General features: G+C 32.8%; 1 protein-coding gene and 1 long non-coding RNA gene across 36 annotated transcripts in view; both read right to left on the bottom strand.

Annotated features, from left to right (window-relative positions):
- nrxn2a (neurexin 2a) overlaps positions 1–20771 on the bottom strand; it is a 762095-nt gene that overhangs the window by 450742 nt on the left and 290582 nt on the right. For 19 of the 35 annotated variants that reach the window (XM_087299951.1, XM_087299973.1, XM_087299957.1 and 16 more), the window contains 1 exon segment: positions 17568–17594. The exons of the other annotated variants lie outside the window; for them this stretch is intronic. In XM_087299951.1, coding sequence (XP_087156077.1) covers positions 17568–17594 — 27 coding nt within the window. 35 annotated transcript variants of the gene reach the window in all.
- On the bottom strand, positions 3295–6377 carry LOC147838861 (uncharacterized). The gene is made up of 2 exons (XR_015520483.1): positions 5446–6377; positions 3295–4933 (listed from the first exon to the last, which is right to left on the bottom strand). It is a non-coding gene; the product is annotated as an uncharacterized LOC147838861 (long non-coding RNA).

The following is a 20771-nucleotide window of genomic DNA, read 5'->3' on the forward strand; positions in this document are numbered from 1 at the left end:
TTCATAATTATTGCGTTGATGGTGAAAATGGACATTTTTAGTGTTTTTTTTTTTTCTTTTATATTTTCCTTAAAGCCATTCCCATTTTGTGTAGCTCAACAATACTTTGCTGCAAATTACAGCCATTTTCTATGGTTTTACCCATTGAGATGAATGACTGAGTCAGGCTTTTGTGTTTCCTCATGTATACCTCTTTGAAACACGAGGTCATGGTTGTCACCGAGGTGTTACCCTCATATGAATTGTGAAACACATATATTTAACAAAAATACTTGCTTTTTAAATATAAACTATGGCTTTGTTTGGTTTCTATCAAGAATGGGAATCTATGTCATGGTGAGTTGCTTTCTGCCATGCTGTCTGGCACAATCAGGAGCGCATATTGTAAACCAATGCAAATCACCACAAAAATAAATAAAAAAAAGCAGACCGTTTAACAGAAAGACTATTTGAAAAACACACAAAATTAAACAGACGAACGTGCAGATAGTTTAATAAATGTCTTTTGAGTGTCTGAGAAGCTGAAAATATGAGTTCCTTAATATTCTTCAGTGCTAAAAGTGGAAGTAGAGAAGCCAAGCCACAGATGCAGAGGAAGCAAATCAAATAAATGAACCAGTTCAACTGTTAGTGACAGGATATCAACGAGCTGCCTCTAGAAAATATTTCCATATTTGATTTTTTCCTTTTTTTTGTAGTTTAAGTGTTTACAGTTTATTGAAAATCAGTGTTTGTATATATATATATGATACAATAAATCTATAAAGATTAGTGGGAACCAAGTTCCAGTGTCCCAGAATGCATTTCACTATAAAGACACACATTCCCGTTCCCTCTCTCTCTCTCTCTTTTTTTTTTTTTTTTTTTGAGCAAAATATCAAATGATTACACAATAAAGACATTTTACAGCCCTCTTTGCTCATGTTTACCACTATTGCTTTACCACTATCATGCTGAACCAGTCATGTGTGGTTTCCACATGAGCCTGGAACACGTGGCATGATTACAAACAGTTCTTGACCTAGAATTTCAGGCCCTGTTAGACAATCCTGCTGAACCATGCTGGACTAGGAGAGCACTTATGTGCATGATGTTGCCACTCTAATGCCAGTTTCTCCATAGCTGTGTAGATGGAAGTGCACTATTCATTTGTTATTCAGCATCCTAAAAACTGGGCGACACATTGGCTCATCAGTTAGCACTGTCACTTGTTTGGTTGTTCTCCTCATGTCAGTGTGGGCTTATTCCGGGTGCTCCAGTTTCAGTCTAAAGACATGCGGTATACAGTAGGTGAATTAGATAAACTAAATTAGCTCTAGTGGATGAGTTTGTGTGTGTATAAATGAGACAGAGTATGAGTGTTTACCAGCAATGTAATTTCACAAGATAGAATATAGTACTATCAGTACTACAGGCTATGGCTGGAATGGCATCCACCACATAAAACATACATTAAAAATGACATTTGCAGCTTGTTTAATCTACTTACTGTATATAAAATGAGCTGAAACAACATAAATCTTACATTTTTGGTGGGAGAACTTAATTGTTTTATTTTCGATCTGCTTAAATTTGTTAAACCAATTAACTTAATTGATTTGGTTAGGACAACATGAAGGAATTGTGTAGAACCCAACATTTTTTACAGTGTATAACGGAGTAATTGGTGATTCATTCCACAGTGGCAAGCCCTGATAAATAAGGGACTAAGCTAAAGGAAAGTAAGTGAACCTAAAACAGAAATATCTGATCATCCTCCATATCACTGTTTACATTACACTTGCATTACCAAAGCAATGACTGACACATTTGTATTGTTCCAGTGAGTTCGGTTAGCAGCACCACAGTGGAAAATGAAACCATTTCCAAGCTATCTGAACTGGATCCGTGTGGAATAGAACGATTAAATACAAACAGAACAATTCAGCCTGATAATGGTAAAGCTGCTTGCCAACGTTAGTGGAGTGCACTGTATTTATATACACACTCAGACATTTGCAGAGAGAGGGCATGAACATACGTACCTAGACATCCAAACGCACTCATTTGCATTTCACACAAGCAAGCGCCCACACAAAAACATACATTCCCAAACACTGCTTAAGGACAATCGTGACATGCACATCTGCTGTTCTGCTGGAACCATATAGGGGATAAATTAACTGTATTCCTCATGAAGTGTCCACTGCATTGTAGCGATACGATGGGTGATATCAGAAAATGGTTAATGTTGAAAACCACAACTTTATAATCATACATACAGTCAACACACATTTTTAAGCCCTCTTATGAAATTTGTTTTATTTTTTGTTCAAATATTTATCATGTGTGTTTAAGGGAGAGTAGATTTTTAAAGAGTTTTGATCTCTAATGTCTAATAAATCATTTATTTTTGTCATGATGGAACATTTGGTAATATTATCTGTATATTTTATACTATTATAGTATATAAGATACTCTAATATTCAGCTAAAAGTGCAACTTAAAGACTTAGTAGGTTAACTGTGCAAGGTACAGGAAGTTAAATAGTCAAGTCACTGGACAATACGCAATAAAAAATAAAAATAAAAAAATTATATTTATATAAATATAAATTTAAATATTAAATTTATATATATATAAAAAGAATTATATTGACATGCAGTTTTTTTTATTTGTTTTTGTTTTTATTTGATGATGATGATGATGATGATGATTATTTAATTTTAGCCAAACTAAAGAAGTATAACTTTCTTTAGAAGAAAAATATAATGGGATACTGGGATACTGATATTTACCTTGCTCCATTAAACATCACTTGGGAAATATTTGGCAAATAATTAAAATGTCATGAGAGGGCTAATACGGTAAGTCTTCAACTGTATATTTGCATAAAAAAAAAATAGATACACTAAAGAATATATGTAACAGCACTGACGTATATACAGCTATGGAGAGAGGAAAAAAAACACTTGCAAAAGCCAATTGTCCCTGAATTTTTTAAATATAAGTTAGATAATTACTCCAGTCTTCAGTTTCACGTGATCTATCATTGATGTTAAAACTAATTGTGCTATTTGAAGAAAATGTGTTTGTTACTTTTTACAAAGTTTATAGTCAGATATTTTTGACAAACAGAAAGAGAGGCTATAAGCCACTTTCCAAAAACTTTTCATTCAATGCTCCATGCTGGTGGAATGATCTTCCCATTCCCACTCAGACAACAAAATATTCTTCAATTGACAAATAAAAACCCATCTCTTCTGAGGACACCTGAACCTTGGTGAATAAAACCAAAACCACATGTAGAATCTCTTTTTCTTTCTCTCTTAAAAAGGGAGAATACTGTGAAAATACATCAGTATGTCTTAATATATAAGTCACATTTCTTATGATGTAACAATGGTACATAAAATAATAAAAACATTACATATTTTTAAAAGGAACAAATACTTTGATGTCTCCACATCTTCATGTTAGTCCAAGCGCTAAAAAAAGAAAAAAAAAACATCTTTCTTTTTACTTACAAGACGGTCTGCATGCTGCATGTGTGCAAGAATATGATGCAACAACAAAGCAGAAGTAGCAGTCAAAATACAGACATAGAAAACATTGTCTCATGGGTTTGGAAATGATTTGTATTTGAGAAAAAAAAAAAAGAAAACATGGACAGACAGTTGAAATACTCAAGAAATATAACAAACCTGTCAAAAAATCTGAAAGGAAACTTTGAATTGACAAAAGTACTTTATTTTTGATCCATTTTTATTATTTATTTGTATTATTTTCATTTTATTTTTATTTGCAATTTTTGAGAGAGATCAATCAAATGCTACAGGTATGTTTAATATTTTGGCTGCATTGGATTTCAATAGTATTACAATATTAATCAATGAGTATTGATAAATAAATATATACCTAAACTAAATCATATCAAATATTTATATTTGATGTAATGAAATTAAATAATCTGATGCTAGTTTAGAAAATGGTTGTCAGATTGTCTAGGGACAAAATGTCAACCTTACGCTCATTTAAACACACACCCATACTTGCTTCGTTGATTTACGAAGACTCTCCATTGGAGAGATGTATTTTAAACTCTAACAACTGCTTGTTGTATCGCTAACCTAACCTTAACCCTTACAGTAAACAGTGTGATTGTAAAAAGTATGTAAAATTACCCCGTAAATATGATTTTAAACACTTTTGAATTACAAGGACATGTGACGTTTGTAAACATTGCTAACTAAAATTACCAGGAAATACAACAAATCTGTTAATGAGTAAGTACTTAATTTCTGTAAAGTCCTAAAAAAAAGATTTAATATTTACACAGGGCATGTCCTTGTAAACTACCTCAAAATTGTGTTACTGTACCTAGATACCCGTCAATACACAGATGTTCTTGTAAACCACCAAAAACTGTAACCACACACACAGAGTTGAACACAACAATTAAAAATTTGACACTACACCACCTACAAAAAATAATTACATCAAATTGTGTTTCACTGCACATCATACAGCAGTTGTTACTTTATGGCCGATTTTATGAAATGCTGTATCAACCAAATAATAAACTAATTCAATATAGTTTCATTTGAATTTGTTGCATTTTGGATATTGGCATTACCTCTTTGCCTAATGAAGGATCTCATTCTAATTACAAATATAGGTCATTTAGATCAATAACAAATTTACTCTAAAACACAGCAGAGAATATGAGGAAATTTTAGACACTTTGAGATTTTCACTAGGTATGTTTCCATTCAAAGATGTGAATTAATTTATGCACAAAACTGGAATATCATATACAAGATGTGGGAATAAAGCAGCGTTTCTATTCAAGTAGTTGAAGAAAACAAAATCGTCACCTCCTGATTAACTGGCAGCAAATATCAAACGTAAAAAGCTGATTGAATCTTTTCTTTATTTAATAAATGACTTGCACCTCAGTAGACAATGCCGACACGCAATGAACACGTGGTGGCGTTTAAAGGCTTCAGATGCTGATCACAGACACACAGAAAATTCTGGAGGTAATTAATAATATAATAACAAACACTGAAATGATTAAGGCGTTTTTATTCATTCATTCATTTTCTTGTCGGCTTAGTCCCTTTATTAATCCAGGGGTTTATTTGTAAAGTTTTTTACGCAGCGGATGCCCTTCAAGCCACAACCAATCTCTGGGAAACATCCACACACACATACACACACACACACACACACACACACACACACACACACACACACTCATACACTACGGACTATTTAGCCTACTCAATTCACCTGTACCGCATGTCTTTGGACTGTGGGGGAAACCGGAGCACCCGGAGGAAACCCACACGAAGGTAGAGAGAACAAGCAAACTCCATAAAGAAATACCAACTGAGCCAAGGTTCGAACCAGCGACCCAGCAACCTTCTTGCTGTGAGGCGACAGCACTACCTACTGCGCCACTGCGTCGGATTAAGGCATTTTTGAATGACCAAAACAACATTTGAGATGTTTTACAATGTGCTCAGCCTGCTGGTTTATCAATTTACACACATTTCTATCATCACATGATCTCTTATAACAAAATCACAGGACTGTTTTAATGTGCATACTGGATTTTGTTTAGTAAAAGTGTTTCCCTCGTAGTTTATGTGCATCTCAAAAAGTTTATCTTTTTCATTTATGTGCATATGCTTTTATGCACATTTTTAAAACTTGTACGCTTCTTGACATTGTCATAAACTGATTTTTTTATGTGCATCTCCAAAATGTGCAAAAAAAAAGGTGAATGGAAACATATTTGATTTATGTGTGTTTAGTTTAAATAATAAAGCTCATTTAAATACACTAAATAAGCTCAGTTTCCTCATTGTTTCTTAAAGATTTTCCTGACAGCTGAAAGTAAGCCATTATTAGGTCCCAACCACAATACCTGTGAGTGTCAAAAGCATGTTTTCATCTGAAGTTGTACATAAACACGCTGTTGTTTTCTCCTTTACATCTATCACTTACAGATACAAACCGCATTGATTCAGCATCTTAAAAACACTGCTTCAATGGCAAAAAAAAACAATTGCAGCAGTTCTGCTCATTACACCAGAGAGTGACTGGTGATGCCTGCGCATTTGTGTGAAACACGAGACAAACGCATTATACTTCAAGTAAATTGAAATGAAATTGAATTGGCCCTGGGTATGTGTATAATCATCTTACAGGCTCAGGAGTTTTATGGCCGAGGAACAAATTCACACTGTGCCTTGGTACACGGGTTTAAAGGAACAGTACACAGGCATACAGACACGCATCAAATCCCTCACAGACCTCAAGAGTCCGGCTGTCCAACACAAAAGAGTCAGAAACTGTATATTTTCTATGTTTTATTTTAGACTTTTTTAACATTTGATGATATTTAGATGTTTAGATCATATCTGGTAATGTTATATTTATATATATTTATATATATATATATATATATATATATATATATATATATATATATATATATATATATATATATATATATACATACATATATATATATATATATATATATATATATATACATATATATATATATATATATATATATACATATATATATATATATATATATATATATTTATTTTTTTTGTAGTATATAAATATTTGTACAATTATGTAATATAAATATTTTTGTATTTATATGTTGTATTTATTTTTTTATTTTGTATTTTTGCAATGTATAAACCAAGCCAAATAAATCAAAGGCAAAGCCAAAACCAAATAGACAAGCAATTTTATGGATGGATGGATGGATGGGTAAGTGGATGGATGGGTAAGTAGGTGGGTGGGTGGGTGTATGGATGGATGGATGGATGGATGGATGATGGATACAAATGAATGGAAGGACGAGTGGATTTATTTAAATTCAAGTAACATTTATGTGTATTTTTCAGTCATTTTATGGTTTTAATCATGGCAGCAAAAAAGTCAGTCATAAACTATTAGTAGTTTGAATTAAAGGATTATTATTTTTTATTTATTTTAGTTACGCCCCATCCATTTCCATTTTAAAAGGATAGTTCAGCCAGAAAAAAAAATAATAATAACAATAATAAATAAATAAATGAATCTGTAATCATTTACTCACCCTTTACTTGTTCCAAACCTGTTTGAATGTCTTTTGTTCTGTTGAACACAAAAGAAAATACTTTGAGGGAAGCTGGAAATCTGTAACCATTGACGTCCATAGTATTTGTTTGAGTTTCTATGGAAGTCCATGGTTACAAAATATTTTCTTTTAAGTTCAGCAGAATTAAATATTTCATAAAGGTTTGTGTGCGTTTTTATTTTTTTGTAAACTATCGCCTTTAATTATTATTTTGTGTTATGTTCTTATTTATTTTGATGTACTACAAGTAAAACTAAACAAAACAAAAAAAAGAAAATATTTTCACTATGAGCACTGAACATTCAAAGATAATCTGTTTAAGCAGCAGTTTTGAGGGTCTCCCGCTGTGAGGGCCAGTATGGCTCTGTTTGGCATGAGCTCAGAAGGCTCCAGTGGTGTGTGTGGAGAAATGGGTCAGAGCGATGCATCTGCTTCAGCCTTCATCATGAGGAGCGTCCAGAGCCTGACACCCGCTTCAAAGCTGCTGGACACTCTAATTGGCTCTGCTGGAGTCAACAGACCCTCAGAGGAACAACGTCAGCCTATTTGTAGCAGTGTTCGGAGTCTGACGAAGCTTCCACATAGAAGAAAAAACATCTGCTGTGCGGCTCAAACTCGCACTATAAATTGCAGTTACTATGCATACCTGTGAGTAACAACCAGGTATGTGTGACATTCTTTGCATCGGAGTGTGTCGGTGTCATTTCATCCCTCTAATTAGCTCTTCCAGCTTGGAAAAAAAAACGGAGGAATAAGTGAGCGTGAGGCAGAAATAGGGGGAGGTTTCGTTCTACACCTTCTGGCAGCTTGTTAATTAAATTTAAATTGTTGCCCATCCCTACTTTTTACATCTAGGAGAGCATGTGTCGCTACGGCTCGGCCTGGCAGTTACTCAGCACTTCAGATGAAACTGAGATGGTTTAAATGGTCTGAGGATGAATCAAGAACTAGGGAGTAAGGGAAGAGGAGTTTAAACACAGGTACTGTAGATGTGGAAATACTTGTATGCATAATATCTTATCTGAAGTCTATTTATAAACTAGTTTTGAGAGGATCACATGCCTATGATTGACCATGACTGGACCCACATCAACTATTACATGATTCCCCAATCAGATGTTTCCTAAGTCACTATCAATAGTCTTCTTAGCACGGTCATCTTCATTTTGCAGAATCCCTCCTTCCTCCCCCTTCTTCCTAGATTTGTGGCATGGCGGTCCAGTGGTTATCACTGTTGCCTTACAGTAATAATTCCATAATTTTCTATACATGAACACTCAAAGTGCTTTACACATTGTGAAGACTCTCCTCATCCATTAACAGTGTGCAGTATCCACCTGGATGACACGATGGCAGCCTAATTTTAACGACCCCAGAAAGTCAGCACTCACTGAACAGTATAGAGTCCCCATCAATATGCTGGGGTGTTTGGACCCACACAGATCAGAGGTTGAGCACCCCCTGCTGGTCTCCCTAACACCACTTCCAGCAACAACCTATAGCTTTCCCATGTGGTCTTTCATCCAGGTACTGACTGGGCGCAGTCCTGCTTGGCCTCAGTGGGCAACCATGTGAGAGTTGCAGAGAGCTGGCTGCCGGCCATAAGAACGTTCTAATCCTATAATTAATTAAGTGTGAACTCTTGAAGCATAATTTAATATAAAAACGACATATAAATTCGTAACGTTTTGATTTAGGGTTTAACTCGTATGAATTTGCACGACCTCATTTGTTCAATTTAGCATGATTTGCTTATCCCGTATTGGCGGTTGGGTTTAGGGGTGGGATTGGTTGCCATGCCTACTTTTCGGTGGTGACCATGGTGGCCATTTTGAAGTCGGCCATCTTGGATCCAAATTTTGCTTGTTCAATAGAAAGAGGGTCATTAGACACATCAAACTTATTGGGAATTTCACAAGAAAAACAATGTTTTTAATATTACTTTGTTCTTTCATGAGTTATTTACAAGTTTCTGACCATTTATAAAATTTGTCCATTGTGCTGCCCATTGTGTTGGATTGTCAATGCAACCCTCTTCTCCCACTCTCCACACACTGATAGCAACATCGCAGGAGAAATGCCAGCACAGGCTTCCAGTATATGTAGTTTCAGATGCTGCACATCCTGTATCTACATTAAATAAAAAAATAAAAAAATAAATAAATAAATAATAATAAATATAAATTTAAATCTATAGATTTAAATTTATATTTATTTATTTATTTATTTATTTATTTATTTATTTATTTATTTATTTATTTATTTATTTATTTATTGTCAAATATAACATCTGTTCTGGAATCTAATATCTGGAATCTAATATCTGCAGGTCTTAATGGATGGATGGACTATTATCTCTGTCACCATCTTTTTCAACCATGACTTTTGCTTCATTGTTAACATAAAAGTTTTTACTACTAAGAATTCTATTTAAATAGTATTGCAATTTATATCAAATGTCATTTATTAAGCAACACTATTTAACAAACAATAGTATAAAGATGTGAAATAAATCAAAATAATTATGACCAAGTTTTCACTCAGTTTACTAAAGTGTAAAAATGAAGTCAAATCTATTTGCTTAGGAGTAATAATAGACGACTGACCAAATATTGCCTTCAAATGTAGCCTAAACAAATGACATTTCACAATAGACTACCATACAGACATTTAGCAGATTTCTGAAGTGTCAAGCAGAGTGCTCTTGGCAGTGCGTGCCAAGCAGAGGACTAAACTTACTATAGTTTGACAAATACTGTGGCTGTTAATAACATTATGTAACATACCTTTGAGACTTTTAGGTGAGATTGTAGTTGTTTTGAATGCAAATATGCAATTTATAAGGATAGCACCTATTTGCTTATATGTGTTTGGATGATATTGGAGATGGGACTTCCAGTCCATCAGTGCCTGTTCAGCCTCTCATTGCCTGCCAAGAGCACTCTTTTGATAGTCACTTGGTCAGAAATCTGCTAAATGTCTGTATGGTACTCTTTTGTGAAATGTCATTTGTTTCGGATACATCTAAAGGCAACATTTGGTCATTCATCCGTAAATAACTCCAAAGCAAATGGATTTTAATTTATTTTATACCTAAATATATGCTGATTAAAAACGTGGTCACTGAGTGAAACTGGGCATCTTTATATTGTTGTTTGTTAAATACTATTGCTCAATAAATGACATTTGATATAAATTGCAGTAATATTGAAATAAAATGCTTAGTATTACACTTACGTAAATAATAAAGCAAAAGTCATGGTTGATGTTATATTGTTCCATTAAAAGATAAAAATAATAGTCTATGTGTCCATCTTTAATATAACCAAATGATTTCACCTCAGTGAATATGTCAAACAACAGCAAAACAAGTTATAACAGAACCGGGAAACTTCATCTAACATTAATCTTTCTCTTTTGTACAGTGCTTTGTATTTTTGTGTGTATACTAGTAATCTAGCAATGTTTGCTTTGCTTTGGATTTTATGTGGTAAATATTAGCGAATACGCAACTGCATCAGAGAAATGCAGTTAGAACTCTGTAAACTGATCCCGTTTTAAATCATTCAACATTATAATCTTGATCTGTGAGCAAGATCTTCTGCATTGGAATTAGCAATGGCTTTTGCTATTCAGACTATCAGCTTTGAATGCATTGCAGAGGTAGTTCCTCACACAAGAACCTTTTTGGAGGCTTCAATTTTTATATACAAGATTATGATGTTGTGTACTTTTGCAAAAACCCAATATTACACTTGCAGCACTATTATACTAGTTATATAGCTTTACATAAGCACTGCTGGGATACTGCCTATGGCACGAGGCCGCCAGTGTTGATATACAGCTATATCCTAGTGTTACAGGTGTAATATTCCTAATTTTCAAAAGAAAACTTTAATTAAACTATGTATAATAATAATGTATAATAATTTATCTTTAAAAGTAATGTTTGTGCGTATTTATGGCCATTTAATTTTGAAAATATTAACCTGAACATTAACATATTAACATTATACCTATTATTTGACTGTCTCGGATGGATGGATGGATGGATAGATAGATAGATAGATAGATAGATAGATAGATAGATAGATAGATAGATAGATAGATAGATAGATAGACAGACAGACAGACAGACAGACAGACAGACAGACAGACAGACAGACAGACAGACAGACAGACAGACAGACAGACAGACAGACAGACAGACAGACCGACAGACAGACAGACAGACAGACAGACAGACAGACAGACAGACAGACAGACAGACAGACAGACAGATAGATAGATAGATAGATAGATAGATAGATAGATAGATAGATAGATAGATAGATAGATAGATAGATGGATGGACGGATGGACGGATGGACAGATAGATAGATAGATAGATAGATAGATAGATAGATAGATAGATAGATAGATAGATAGATAGATAGATAGATAGATAGATAGATAGATAGATAGATAGATAGATAGATAGATAGATAGATAGATAGATAGATAGATAGACGTAGGCAAATGGCAGTTTAACTACTGATAGACATAAAACAACATTGGTTGTAACTTAGATCTTTAAATCAAACTTTGATGACTAGCTTCAGGCATTGGAAAATGTCAATTATTCATCAAAACCTAATGTTAACTTAACATTAATGGGTGTTTTATTTATTTATTTATTTTTTTGTATAGCAGTGTCATCTAAATCTGCTTGGTATTCATGAATCCTCTGTGCTGAACTGTTTGAAATGCACATCATGCTGAAGAGGGGTAGAAAAAAAAAGAGACTTCCAACAGATGGCAGAGGGCCCTAATTGGGTATAATTTACTTTAACTACCAGCATTTCTGTCTATTTAAAAGTCAATTAACATTTTACTGTCATTAAAACTTCCATCAGTTTGAATATGTTTGACGCAGCCATTGAGCTAATATAAAGAGCAAAAAAAAACCTTCCACAGGTTAACATATCAAACGCTCGTCCGATTATGAATGTACATTTCTACATGCGAGCAAGCAGAGATTCATCATTCTGTGAGCTTTATGCTTCATACAGTAAATCACTTTCTGAGGGCCCAAATGGCCGAGGTGCTATAAAACTCGATATCTGTCATGTAATGTGTTTATGGTAGTTTGTAACATATTTAATGAGAAAGGATGTTATGTTTGCTAAATAGGGATGATTTGTAGATTCAGTCCTTCAAGAGAGAGAAAGAGAGAGAAAGAAAAGCGTTGGATCACATGCAGAACTGAAGACTTTGAGAAAGGAGTGAATGAAATCAGGTGCTGGAATACATGGAGTTTGTTGCCACCTGGTGGTGGATTCATGATATTGTGTTGAGCAGAAAAAAGAAAGTTCCAGAAATTGATGCTTAATACAGTGCTAAAAGTGTTTGAATATAGGAACAGCTGTTTCAATTCTGATAGTTTAACTAACTAACTAACTAACTAACTAACTAACTAACTAACTAAATAAATAAATAAATAAATAAATAAATAAATAAACAAACAAACAAACAAACAAACAAAGAAACAAACAAAGAAACAAACAAACAAACAAACAAATAAATAAATAAATAAATAAATAAATAAATAAATAAATAAATAAATAAATAGAGGCACTTGTAATCAAAATAAATAGGGAAAAAAGTATGAATGTAAAGCTTACATTTTAATGAAATAATTCTGCTTTGTAGTTTTTCTTTATGTTACAATATTTAGTAATTTTGTGATAACTGTTTTTATTAAATTTGTGTGTCTTTATAGATTTTTAAAAAATATATTTTAGTTTTATTTTGTCCTGTTAAACCCAACAAAAACAAGACCTATTTATTATTCACTAGCTGAAAGAAAATTGGTTTATAATTAAATTACATTGAGGTTTTATAGTAACGTTAATTTAATATACAATCATTTAAATATTTTTAGGCAAAATGCTGTCATGGTAACAAAGGTGTAAAAATACAATATTTACATCAATGTCAGTAGAGATGGTATATCAAAACAGTAGATATACTATAGTAGTTTTTTTTTATTATTAATTTATTGTATAAAGTGTAAGAATTTTAAATATTTAATTTAATGTTAATTTAATTTCAAGTTACAAAAATGATTTTAGTTTTATGGTTTTAGGAATGTTTTAGGCATTGTTTCAGGTTTTAGACATGTTGAAAAACACTGTACAGTATACAGTGCATTAGTTATATATGGAAGAGGACTAGGGCCAACCATTAATAAAAACAAATAATAAAAAAATTGCTGAAGCATGCAGAAAACAGGAATGTATAAATGTCAACATTTACATTAATCTTAAAAAAAATTGCAGAGTTTAACAATTTTTCTTTTGTTTAAATTTAATGTTTATTCTAAACATATATATATTTTTTAATTGTGTAATGTTTTTTTTTTTTTTTTTAAATAACAATTGTACTGTTAATTTAATGAGTTTTTTTTCAACCTTTCTTTTTAAAAACATTTTTTTTTTTTAAATAACAACTTTATTTTTGGAGTTTATTCTCAACACTTTTGCTTTTCATTTAGTCTTGCATAATGACTTTAATCTGACTTATTTAATTGTTTTATTTATTTATTTATTCATTACTTGGCTAAAATCTTGAGATGTTTTTTTATTTTGAATGGTTGGTTTAGCACTAATCCATAGATTTGTTTTAATCTCACTGAGACACTATTGTAGCTTTTAGTATAAGTAAAAAAAAAAAATTTCACTTTCCTTTTTTTTTGCTTTGTGTATTTACTGTATGTATCATTTTAGTTGGAATTTATTTTATTTCAAGAACAAAAAATGGTACAAATACAATAAATGAAAGAATAAAAAAATCGGAATATTTAGAAGTCAGGAAATTCACCATAAAACCACTTTAACAACAATTGGAAACTATTAGCTTCACTTGCCATAATCTGTGAATTCTATGCAATATGGAATAATTGAATGAAATAAAATAATCTAAGAAGCCAATAAATAAATACAAAAGAGCTCAAGATGTGTAAATGTTGGTAAACCGCAGGCACAGACTGACTGTGGGTCTGCTTACTGTTTAAAAGCTCCAGCGTAATGAATCATTCAATCTTTCAGCTCATGATGAATCATTGTCTGATGCATCTGTGTTTTATTTTTCACTGGCAGTATTTAAACATTTAGAACCAAAACATTCCACAAATCTAAATTTGTTGAGTCATTTCTACAGATGAATGAACAATCTGCGATGACGCATTTGAATGGTGAACATGTCAAAATTTATAAAGAGAAAAAAAATTTCATGCCTTTTTTTGGGAACTGTTTCCTCAAGCGCAAACACCTACTACATCGTGACTAATGAAGTACTAGAGAGACAAATTGCACAATTAGACGCCTACTTTGTATACATGTAAATACTGTACATGGTGTATATTCACTCTGCAATTTCTTAAGGACATGGAAAAAGCTTTAATCCTCAAACAAAGGGGAAAAAGGAAGTCACATACTGTAGCCCTGTCTTTTGTTGTTGTTGTAGCAGATACAATATACAAACAGTACACTCTTAGAAATAAAAGTATCCGAACTGTAACTGGGGTGGTACCTTTTCAAAAGGTACACATTTGACCTTGAAGGGTCCATATTGGTACCTCAAAAGTTATATTTTGTACTTTTTAGGTACTAATATGTACCCTTGAGGTGTTAATATGAACCTTTTAGATACAAATTTGTACCTTTTGTAAAGGTACCGCCCCAGTGACAGCTCGGGTACTTTTATTTCTGAGAGTGTACAGTGACGATTTACATAGAAACATAAACAAAAACATGTTGCAGTGACCTCTACACTATAAAAATATTGCTTCATTACATCTTTTTTGTTGAATCTAATTAACTTTTCTTGTCATCTCAATTTATGTCAAATCGCACTGATTAAAAAAAAATCAGTCAAACTTTGTATAACTTAAAATATTTTGTTGAAACCTGATTAAGTTAAAGCAGCATAAAAATATTAGTTACCTAAACTTTTCCTCATTACATTTATTACAGTCTACTAGCTATACACCCTATAAACTCCAAACATAAACAAATAAACTCCAAACATAAACGAAAAAACACATAAATAAACAAACAAATAAAACAGTAAACCAGAAAGATAAACAAACAAACTAATAAATAAACAAACAAGCAAATTAATAAATAAATACATTTAGGTGGAAATGTCTAGAGTTAATAAGGTTTATATTGTATGTTCAAAGACATTCATACATTTGTTGAGCAAATAAAACATGACAGTACAGATTAAATGATTTGTTTAAGCAACTTTTCAAAACTTCATCTTCAGCAATGAATTGATCGATAATTAATCAATTGACTGATCTTTTTTTTTTACAAATCTGAGATCAATCAAATGCATCTTGAGCATCAGATTAGCATATTAGAATGGTTTTTATAGGATCTTGTGACACTGAAGAAGGGAGTAATGATATAAACCAGGGGTCACCAATCTCGGTCCTGAAGGGCCGGTGTCCCTGCAGGGTTTAGCTCCAACTTGCTTCAACACACCTGCCTGGATGTTTCAAGTATACCAAGTAAGAGCTTGATTAGCTTGTTCAGGTGTGTTTGATTAGGGCTGGAGCTAAAATCTGCAGGACACCGGCCCTCCAGGAACAAGTTTGATGACCCCTGATATAAACATTCAATTTTGGATCATGCAAATATATTACTTTTTAAAACATTCCTTAAGTATATTTTTTTAGATAAAATACTTTTTTGAGACTAAGTAGAGAAAATGTTATTGATAATTAGAAGGAAATATGTCAATGTGCTCTTTAAATTAAATGTAATTTTGATTCCACAGAAAAGTGTAGTATAGCAAAACTTCACAGTTTCAAAATACAACTGATATTGTACTGATCTTAACTAAGTAATTTTACCAATAAAATTATAATAATCCTTAATATTTGAATAACTAACACCCAAAAACTAAGGATTATTAAATATGTGTATTTAACTTGTATTACAATACACTTTTTCACTGCTTAAACAATTCAACATATTGTTTTTATTGACATTTAGTCACATTAAATGTAAAAAATTGGTGGTGATTTTCCATAGACCTCATTTGTTTTAATACTAAACCAGGAAATAGTTTCTATTCCTGAACCCAAATACCCATTACAGAAAAAAATGACTTGCATTTTTGCACTTATACAAAAACATAATTTGGCATTTTCACTATGAAATGTTATTGATATTCACCTGATATTAATGTGAAGTATGTTTGTGAAGTAGGGCTGTGCGGTTTATTGAAATCATATCGAAATCTGAACATGATTTCTAAATCGCCTCACAGCACGATTTTTCGTACGCTCCAGTCCAGAAAAGTTTAACTAGGTGGGCCTGGAATAGTTCTAGAGACAATTTGTCACACTTTCTTTCTTTCTTTCTTTCTTTCTTTCTTTCTTTCTTTCTTTCTTTCTTTCTTTCTTTCTTTCTTTCTTTCTTTCTTCCTTCCTTTCTTTCTTTCTTTGCTTGCTTGCTTATTTATTTATTTTGTTTATTTTGTGCTTTATATTTGTTTTAGGGACATGTTACATGTTGTTGTTTTCCTTGAGAAATATTTTTCATATTCCTATAATGTAAAATGTCTGTTTGTCAATACAGTGATTAAAATCGAAATCCCGGTATTGTTTAGTAAATCATGATCTTTCTTTTTTCCATATCGCACAGCCCTATTGTGAAGTGCTTTGAGTTGCATGTATGTAGGAAAAGTGCCTTACAAATAAAATGTATTTACATTATTTACATTTTTTTTAATCATCCAATTAATAAATCTCAGGTTTTGCTGTCCTACAGCAGAATAAACAAACACGCACACCCACATACCAACACACACGCATTCACGCACACAAAATCACAAATACAACCTGTGGCGATTTCATCTCGCACATCTCAATCACACACTTACCTCCAGCATCAGTGCCCTGCAAACAGTGAGGACTGCGCTGTTTTCAACACATACGCATGGATGTAACAGAGCTCAAATACAGGCAATGCTCAACCTCACGCCTGATTTGGCAAATGACGATTCCTCCTTTTATTATTATATGCTTTATTATCGCATTTTCCTTACGTAACGGAGTCCCACAGCGACATGAAACAGACTAGAGCATATGGTGTTGAAATGGAAACTGTTGGGATGGTTATGCTTAATTTCAAACACCGCAGCAAATCGGCATATTTTGCGGAACAAAAGAGATTGAGATTGAAAGAGAGAGAGAGAGACGGATGCAAACTGGGAACATGTTCAAAAAGAAAATCTGTGTTAACGGTGCAGGAAGACAGGATTACGGGGGAGGAGAAGAAACTTTGGATGAATTTAGGCTGAGCGTGAGAAAGAGAGAGAGAGAGAGAAGGAGAGAAGGAGAAGAGACAAAAATAGCATTGCAGATAAAAGAATCACTTACTAAGGTTACAGTCTATCCCGATACAATCTGGTGGGAGAGAGAGTGAGATGGTGAGATTTAAAGGAAAGGAAAGGAAAATTCAAAACCACATCCTTCAAGGTTGAATCTGCAGACAGACAAACAGGTTTTGCATAAAGTCAACCATCCGGGGACAAGATGAGAGTCAGATCGGCCCCTCTACAAGAGCAAACACACCGCATGAGCAGGGGCAGAGAAAGCACGGCTGGCCATGGTTTACAATTTATGAACTCCGTATATACAGATGAAATGCTGGATTTAGCCTGTGCTTTGCCTCTGGCCTGTATGTGGGTGATGTCTGTATGACTGTAGGCGAGGGCCGACTGCACCATCAGCCAAGAGCTCAGGATTACAAAAACACAATGCTAGACGGAATAATAGAATCGGTAGAGCCTCGCCTAAAAATAAAAATATCGGTAACACTTTACAATAAGGTTCATTAGTTAATGCATTTACTAACATGAACTAATCATGAACAACACATGTATTGCATTTATTAATCATAATTAAACATTTACTAATGTATTATTAACATCCAAGTCCATGCTTGTTACCATGAGTTAATGCACGATGAGTTAACATGAACTAACAATAAACTACTGTATTTTCACTAACTAACGTTAACTAACATGGACAAATAGAGTAAATGTATTATTCATTGTTTGTTCATGTTGGTAAATGCATTAATTAACATTAACTAATGAACCTTATTGTAAAGTGTGACCAAAATATCTAAAAAAAAAGGCGCATAATGGAGAATAATTAGATACTGTACTGTTTGGTCCTTTCACATGTAAGTTTTAAATACTCATACCTGTCAACATTGGTATGTGAAAATAAGGGATACCCCCCACCCCCTAAAAAATCCCCAAACTACTAAATCTGTTCATCTGGAGCTGTTTTATTGTAAATAAACAGTTTCAATGGTCAGTAATATGTTTTAGTATTTTATTAATATTAATTATTATTTACTAAGATAGCATATAGACAAAGCTGCAAACAAATAAGAGTTTAACCTATTAAAATTAATATCTATTATAAAAAAATTAATCAACTTATCAAATCTCAATAATCTTTTCTCCACTACATAATTTAAACATTCTGATTAAAGTGCAGCAATTGAATGTCTTATTTAGACTTTTAGCTTGATTACATTAAATAACAAATGTGTCACTTTAAACACACACACACATCTATAATGAAAGCATCAAAAAAAAAAAAAAAGCGCAGAACAGATTTACAAAAAAGAGCAAGAGCTGTCCTCTGGTGGTTCGGTGGTATGAGTTGTGCATAAGTAGGATTGACTCTTTAATGTGAATTGCCACCCTTTATAGAAAGATAAAACTTATTGATGAAACTTATTTTGATATGCTCGCTTACAAGATGAACAAGCACAAGTATTTAAAAAAAATAATAATAATTTTACTTAAAAAAACAATTGTAGGTAAATAATATTCATTAAATTTAAACATCTACATTATAAACATTTCTGCAGTAATTTTTATTAATTTACTGCATTCTGGATGAACAACAGTATTCATTGAAATAACACTAAAGACTGGCGCCAAGTTTTTTTTTTTTTTTTTTTTTTTTCAACTGTATAGAGTACAAATACAAAGTATCTGCACATAAATGTTAATAAATATATTATTGACAACTCAATTGATAATGGGTAACTCAGTTTGGTGTTTTAAATTGTCCTTCTTTTAACGACTTAAAATAAAGTTTAAAGTTATAATACCACTACAGTTATAATAAACATAATGCTATTGTGTTATTGCACTGCTATTCCACTGCTGGTTAGACCTAAACTGCATTTCGTTGCATTGTACTTGTACATGTGTAATGACAATAAAGTTGAATCTAATCTAATCTAATAATTTTACACCCCCACTGAAATTGTTTCTTTCCTCCAATTATATTATATAGAATGATTTTCATTAAAAAAATCATTTTTTTTGTGTGTTTATTATCAATTTGTATTATTGCTAATGTAAGTTTTCATCGCAGCATATCATCAAATACGGTAAAAAAAACCCTGAATCAAATCAAAATGGAGACCGATAATGAGAAGAAATATGCAAAGTGCTCTTGTCTGTGGTGAACTCTCAGCTGTCAACCGCTACAGAAGAGTGACCACAGACAGCCAGAGAGTGTCTCACCGTCACACTGACCAGCTCAGATCCCGCTCTCATGTGCACTGACACGGTCTGTAATCCACACTATAAACAGACACGGCCAGCCACCAGAGCTTCGGTCTGAGCTCAGCGGACAGTGAGAGACTGCGCAGAATCTAACCTTTGCTTTTTGTGCTGGGAGACATCAGGGGAAAATACATTTCTGACATCACAAATCTAATAGTACTTTTTTATCATTATTCATACTTAAAAAACGAAAAAATATGGCTGTGCATTGCTACTTTTCTTCTTTTTTTATAGATTTTATAGTATATGGAATCTACTTGTTTTCATCATCCTTAAATACTCTACCTCCTTTGCACAATATTATGTCTTATATATGACTAGTATGGTTTAAGTATGTAGTATATGCATAGTTGGTATAATTAGATTACCACTCAACATTATTAATTATGTATTGGTTTAAAACAGCTCTTATGTCCAGTTTTGTATTCATATTTATGATTATATTTATTTATGTAGCACTGTGGGTCTGCAAGGCACAACATTTCCATCCACTGTATGTCCACACATGGAACGGAATGACAATAAAGCTCAACTTAACTTGATATCAAATTTTTCTTACACTGTAAATGCAACTGAGAGGGTTTTAACCAACACTGGTAGGAGAGTCGCACATTACTCCTGTGCTTAAGGTTCTTCACTGGCTTCCTATTAGTTTCAGAGTAAATTTTAAGATTCTGGTTATTACATAAAGAGCTCAGCATGGTCAGGCCTCCCTATATACTTAAGGTCACTTCTCTGCAGTCTTCTGGTAAAGACCTTTTAGCCATTCCCAGAACACATTTTGTGTTGTGGCCCCATGACTCTGAAACTCTCTCCCTCTATCATTGAGAACTCTGGGGTCAGTTAAACTTTTTACAAAATATTTAATGACATCTTTTTCGGTCAAGTTTTTATTAACAGTGTGGTGAGCTGATTTTGCTTTTGGTATTTTGTTCTTGGATTTTTAACTTGTTTTATTAAGCATTATTTTAATGATATATTT

The sequence above is a fragment of the Danio rerio genome, chromosome 21 (assembly GCF_052040795.2).
Source record: "Danio rerio strain M-AB ecotype USA chromosome 21, GRCz13ab, whole genome shotgun sequence".
Lineage (NCBI taxonomy): Eukaryota > Metazoa > Chordata > Actinopteri > Cypriniformes > Danionidae > Danio > Danio rerio.